At 51.7% G+C, this 6,802-nt stretch overlaps 1 protein-coding gene across 1 annotated transcript; it reads left to right on the top strand.

Moving 5' to 3' along the window:
* Window positions 1-5,737: 5,737 nt before the first annotated feature.
* LOC102757755 (peptidyl-prolyl cis-trans isomerase A) lies at window positions 5,738-6,350 on the top strand. Its single transcript, XM_015571554.1, has one exon. It carries the CDS (start codon window positions 5,780-5,782, stop codon window positions 6,272-6,274), a length of 495 nt encoding a protein of 164 aa, XP_015427040.1. The 5' UTR covers window positions 5,738-5,779; the 3' UTR covers window positions 6,275-6,350.
* The last annotated feature ends 452 nt before the right edge of the window (window positions 6,351-6,802 follow it).

Raw genomic sequence — 6,802 nt, forward strand, 5'->3', positions numbered from 1 at the left:
ACCACAGTCATTGATGAATTTATTTTGAGTGAACATCCTATCTAATAAAGAGGGAATATGCTAATTGACCCTCACACTGTCACAAAGATGGTGGTGCCCACAGCCAATAAGGAGGAAATGTGCTAATTGACTGCCCCGCCTTCAAATATGGCCGCACCCACAGATGGAGGTGCCCAGTCCCCTAAGCCCTGCCGGGGCGGCAGGCAGGCTTGGCCACTCTGTGTGCCTGCCTCTGGAGTCCCCCAGTCCCCTCAGCCCTCCAGCCTCCCAGGGCCGGCCTGAGGCTCAGGCAAGCCTCAGATGGAGGCTGCCCAGCCACCCAGGGCCACTCGAGGCTCAGGTAACCAGGGCTGGCTGATGCTTGCGCTGCTGGCAGTGGCAGCAGCAGAGGTGTGATGGGCATCACCTTCCCCTGATAGCCGGGTCACCTCCTGCCTGTGAGGGCTCCCAGACTGTGAGAGGGGACAGGCCAGGCTGAGGGATCCCCCCGCTCCAGTACATGAATTTTCATGCACCGGGCCTCTAGTATATTATAAGGATTCAATAAAATAATATTCTAAAGTGTTTAACATGGTGCCTAAAAATAAAGTGCTGTGGACAGCTGCTATTATCATTATTAATTTCTTTTTACTAATAGACAGTGACACTTTCTAAAAGAAACAGGAATCATCTGGGGTAACGTTGTCACTTTGGGGCTTGTGTATGTGCTTGGAGGACTTGCGGTTTTGGAGGAGATTAAAATAGGCCTGGCCTTGACCTCCAGAATGAAGATTCTGGGTGAGTTGGGCCAGCCTCACAGATATCGGGGCACACTGGACTTTCTCGTCTGGCTTTTAGTGAAGCCACTGCCTCTAACACTCCCTGACACCTGGCTTAATAATTTTCTGAGTTCAACGGCCAGTTTTAAAGCAGGAACAATAGGATTGTGTCAGGGAGAATTACAAGGTGGCCCCAGAGGTCCTAAAATGGTGCTTTAACTAGATGACTTATGGGGGGTAAAAATGCAAAATGTTGTGCTGACACCCCTGTGCCATTGAGCTCAAACCTTCCCCCAAAGTGCAAAAAGAACAAGGGACTGAAATGTTTTTCATCCTCTGGACATCATCTGGCCCAGCTTCAGCTGCATCCACCCTCACACGCCTCCTGGAAGACAGTGGAGCCCCACGGCAGAGAGAAATGGAGAGACCAGTGACCAGCAGAAGGGCCCTCTGGTACGTGTGCAAGAGAAGGCCCATTGTGTGGCACTGCTTTTGAAATCTTCAGTCTTGATCTGGATATATTGACTCTAGGGAATCTTTTCTGCACAGACTCGGCCGCTGGAAGCAGAGCCAATGATGCCACCTGGGCAGCCAGGGATGCAATGGAGAGAGAAAACAAACAAGGTGGTTGAGAAGGAATTCAAAGGGACCACCCACAGACACAGCGTTAGGATTCTCAGGTGACAGATCCCTTCCTCTGGGGGCAGGGACGGTGGCTTGGGTGTGACACGGTGGTGTCTACCACTGCCCAGCTGGTGTTTCCACGCTGCACTGAATGGCCACCTGAAGACCAGCCATTCTCATTTCCAGGCACTTGATGTTTGCCTGGCCTGCAGAGATGGGTGCCAGAATCCACCTGCATTTTTATGTTCTGTGGCAGAAGGTGTACCGCCCCCTATCGATTGCCGCAAGCTAATGCACCTTGCTCACCCCCGCAACGTGCAGTGGAAGAAAGCGTTTTAAAAATGCATCGGCCTGCGCTGCCCTGTCCATACTGATGCATCCAGAAGGCAGAAGGTGGCTCCCAGGACGGCGATGTCAGGTCTGGCGTTCCAATAATTAGTGGCCGAGTAATTGCTGTAATAATTAATTTCTGTCGCTTAATCCACTGATCAGGCATGTCACTTTACACATGGGAAATGTTGGTCCCTGTAGGGGTGTGCTTTTGTGTGTGTGCGTGCGTGTGTGTGTGTGTGTGTGTGTGTGTGCGCGCGCGCGCGCGCAATTGCTATTTAGTTAGGATTTGGAGATCAGTTTGTGGAATAAATACAACGCTTTTAGTTTGGTTTTTAGCCATAGGTTTGGGGGAAAAAACAGCAAGGTGAGTAAAGAGAGACAAAAATGACATGCTCCAAACCTCAAATGCCAATCTTGTGAGAACTTTTCCAAAGTGGGGTTGGATCACACGTCACCATTTGCAGCTTGGGGACTGGCAACTCGAAAGCGGGTCCTTGCGCCCAAATCTTGCCCAGGCTTTCCAAGGCCCAACTGCCCGGCAGAAATACACCGAAGCCACATATGTAACCTTCAATGTTCTAATAGCCACAGTTTTAAAAAGTAAGAGACAGTGAAGTTTTAAAAAAATATATTTTTATTGAATTCAGAGAGGAAAGGAGAGGGGGAGGGAGAGATAGAAACATCAATGGTGAGAGAGAGTCATTGATTGACTGCCTCCTGCACGCCCTCTACTGGGGATCAAGCCCACAATCCGGTCACATGCCCTCAACCAGAATCAAACCTGGGACCCTCCAGTCTGCAGGCCGATGCTCTATCCACTGAGTCAAACAAAACTAGGAAAATGAAGTTATTTTTAACAATAAATGATACTTAATGCACTCGATCTGCAATACTATTATTTCAAAATATAAGCAACAGACAAAATTTAATAGGATATCTTATATTTTCTCTTCATACGGTCTTCGAAATCTGACGTGTTTTTTTACACTTACAGCATATCTCAATTCCACTTCCCAGTCTCACTAGCCACAGTTTAAATGCCCAGTAGCTACTCGTGACTTGAGGCCTCTGTGTTGACCAGCAAAGAGGTAGGGACACTGGACAGACTCGCCTCTGTGAAGCCATCACTATATAGAAGGGATGACATTGTCGAAGGATGAGCTGCTTTTGTTGAAGCCGTTCTTGGGCCCCTTGCTAGGCTGCAGTAGGGGTCGCATCTCTCTCATCCTTAAACCTCCCCTTCACACTCATTTTTGTGTCCATTCATCTGGGCAGAGTGCATTGTGAGGAGCCAGCAATGTTGAGTGAATGCCTGGCCCCATGTGATGGGGGGACGTGTACAAAAAAGGCATGGAAATGGATCTGAACTCAAGGAATTTGCCATCGGGAAGAAGAGACCGTATCAGGACAAAATGATGGGTGAGCACCACCAAACAGGGGAGAGGTTTGTGTCAGGTTAAATCGGATCAAATGGCAGAGTGCAAGGTGGCTGGGAGGAGAGGTCACCGCTGGCTGTATTTACCAGGGATGATTTTAGGGACGGGCAGGGTCCCCGGGCTGGCTGGGTTCCGGCTGGGTCCCGGCAGGCCCAGAGGAAAGGCACAGGGGAAGGGAAAGGCATGGTGCAGCCCCGTGAGCACACCCTCCCTCTCCCCACCCCTCACACCCCTGCCCGTCTTCGCCCTCATGAAGCCCAGATTCCAGCCCGCAGCTGCCTGGCCACCAAAAAGTGGAGCTGCTGTGATTCAGGGGCCATCAGCTTTGCCTCCTTCTCTAAAGCCTTTGTGTCCCTTCTGCCCCTTTTTGACTTCCCCCTCCTCCCTTACTAGTCATTAGTGCCCTGTGGGGGCGCGCTGGCCCCTGTGGTCGGGTGGGGCCCTGTGTCCAGCCTGGCTGGGAGCTGTGAGTGGAGGCAGTGGGTCACTCCCAGGCCCCGCTCCAGGCTCTCTCTGAAGACCTGGCTTGAGACGGTGGCTGCCCCGTGGGTACCTGTCATCGTTGGAGCCTTTCTGCCGACTTACAGCGAGCACGTCACGGGAGACAGAGGTGCATCGCGTGGCTTTAGGTCCCATTCCACAGATGCTGTTGCCATGAGTGGCCTAGCCTCTCCGAGTGACACAGCCCCTCCACGGAGAGGGAACACAGGCTTCTTGGGGTGGGTGGGTTTGAAAGAGGGGCCAAGAGAGCCCCTGGGATGCCCTGCCTCCTCTGTGAGGGGAACCCCCCTCCGTGGCCACCTAAGATGTAGGAGCCTCCTCAGAGGCAGGACACACACACCTCCAGGTCCACGCCATGGTCCACGCCCTCCATGAAGACAGGCACGGCCAGCGCTAGTGATGGCACTGGAAGCGGTGGAGGTGGGGCAGACACCATGGTAGGCCCCGGAGAAGGAGAAATGGAAGAGGATGGGGTCTGGCCCCCTGGTGTGGAGGAAAACTACGGGCTCAGAGTGAATGAGTGTCTTGGTTGACGCTGGACCTGCTGCCCGGAGCACCCCTTCCTCGCAGCCCTGCCTCCCAAGCCGTCCTTGCAGACCGTCCTTCAGTCAGATGTCACTCCCTGGGTGAGCAGTGGGTCTCGCACGTTCTATCAGTCACCTAACAAGCAGCTACTGGGGGCTCCTCTGTGCGAACCTTAAGGATCTAAACCCACGCTGGCTGCATGTCTGCCCTTATGAGTCCCATCCAATGGGGGAGAGAGACAAGTAAGGCTCAAAGTTGTGAGGTTTTAAGAGCTAAGATGGACAGTCCAGAGGTGATTACCACAGGGAAGGAGCCCCGTCCTCAGCCTGAGAAGTCAGGGAGGGCTTCCCAGGGGTGGTGAGACAGCAGCCACCAGGCAGCGTTAAGGGAGAGGCAGTCCAGGCTGAGGCACGAGGAGCAGAGGAGTGAAGGTGGGCGAGCGGAGCAGGCCCATCCCGGGAAGGCGAAGTGGCTGGGCAGGAGCAGCACGGGGGGGCTGTGGGCAAGCAGAGAGCTATCAGACCGACACGGAGAGGGCAGGACCCAGTCACCAAGGGCCCGGTAACCATGGCGATGGGGATGAGCACGGGCGAGCAAAGAGACGCTGCAGAGATTTAAGCAAAGGAAGACCTTGATCGGATTTGTAGGTGGTTGGGAGGACAAAGAAGTGATTTTGTGAGCTGGCCAGACAGGAAGAGACCTTTTTTGGGGGGTTTCATTTGTGTGGTGTTGTGTTTATTTGTGTTAAGCAAAACTGCCCCCTAACCCAGGTGATATGAAGGCAGGCCCTGGGACAGGGGACAGAAGGAGGGAGTAGGGCAGTGGGATAATAGAAAATTTTTTTAACGATTTGGGGCACTTGGTTTTTATTCTGGATGAGGGACCATGGAGCAATGAATGGGAGGAGTGGAATGGTGAAGAGAGAGACACCACAGGATATGAGGAAGCCGAAATCAGAGAAGGCAGCGAGGAGGAGAGAGATGGTGGCTAAGAGGTGAGAGAAGGGGGCTAGGAATATCCTGAAGTGAGAATGGCCGAAGGGCTTCGGCAAATACGATACCCAATATTAAATTTTAAATAATGAGCAGCACCACACTTCAAGGTGAGTCCCCCAACCCCATTGCTCGCCAATCCTCACCAGAAGTGACTTGCCAATCCTGACCAAAAGTGGGTCAGAGAGGAGACAACTATGGGGCATGAGGTCTAAAGAGGATTGGAGCGGTCAGGAGAAGGGAGAAATGGGGGTGTGAGGCAGTAGGGGTCCCACAGAGGATCACTGGGGATACTGGGCAGGGGGAGGTGGATTTTCATCAGACATGAAACAAGCCTGGAGCCACATTTCTTAAAAGCAGTCAAGGAAATGATGCAGGGGGAGCTGAATAGCCACGGAGGCTCTAACACTGCTCGGAAGGAGAATATAAAGAGGAGATATTGTCTGTGTTCCCGCAGTATAGTACAGGAGATATATGTGCATGTCTGTTAACTTTACGCGATGACCAAGCTGGAGGGGAGTAATTACTAAATATGTGAAGGACCCCAAGTTTAAAATTGTCTTTCTAGGCTTTGCAGACGCCGCCGCCCCGAAGCCGCCTGTGACCAGCCATGGGGAGCCCCACCGTGTACTTCAACCTTGCCGTCGACGGCGAGCCCTCGGGCCGTGTCTCCTTCAAGCTGTTTGCAGACAAAGTTCCAAAGACGGCAGAAAACTTCCGTGCCCTGAGCACTGGGGAGAAGGGATTTGGTTATAAAGGTTCCTGCTTTCACAGAATTATTCCAGGATTTTTGTGCCAGGGTGGTCACTTCACACGCCATATTGGCACAGGCGGCATGTCCATCTATTGGCAGGAATTTGAGGATGAGAACTTCGTCCTGAAACATACAGGTCCTGGCATCTTGTCCATGGCAAATGCTGGACCGAACACAAACAGTTCCCAGTTTCTCATCTGTGCTGTCAAGACGGAGTGGTTGGGGGGCAGGCATGTGGCCTTCGGTCAGGTGAAAGACGGCATGGATATTGTGACAGCCATGGAGCGCTTTGGGTCCAGGAATGGCAAGACCAGCAAGAAGATCACCATTGCTGACTGTGGACAACGCTAATAGATTTGACTTGTGTTCTATCTTAACCACCAGACGATTCCTTCTGTAGTTCAGGAGAGCACCCCTTCACCCCGATTTGCTTGGAAAGCGTGGTCCCAATACACCAAGGTTGCAGTTTCGAACCCCGATCAGGGCACATGCAAGAATCGATTAGTGAATGCATACATAAGTGGAACAACAAACTCAGTGTTTCTCTCTGCCTCTGTCTTCGTCTCTGTCTTTCTCTCTCTCATCAATAAATAAACATTTAAAATATATATTTTTGTTGGCTGAATGAGCAGTGTCAATGGTATATGGATGGCTAGAAAGATATACACAGGCATATGTCCATGTTTGCAAGAAAATAACATTAGAATATAATGGTTTTGGTTTAGAACTTTGGTCTTATCCTCCCCCAGCCACCGCCTCCCCATAACTAGAGGATTCTGTCACCTATCAGATGAAGACGTGAGTTGGTTCTGCCTTACGAACATTATTGCGTTTTCCTCAGAGGAGCCTCAAGGTTAGTTAGGGTACACTCTGTAACAA

The sequence above is a fragment of the Myotis davidii genome, unplaced genomic scaffold (assembly GCF_000327345.1).
Source record: "Myotis davidii unplaced genomic scaffold, ASM32734v1 scaffold732, whole genome shotgun sequence".
NCBI classification, from domain to species: domain Eukaryota; kingdom Metazoa; phylum Chordata; class Mammalia; order Chiroptera; family Vespertilionidae; genus Myotis; species Myotis davidii.

Excerpts from the sequence above, each read along its gene's own strand:
- LOC102757755 (XM_015571554.1), top strand. The coding sequence starts at position 5,780 with ATGGGGAGCCCCACCGTGTACTTCAACCTTGCCGTCGACGGCGAGCCC.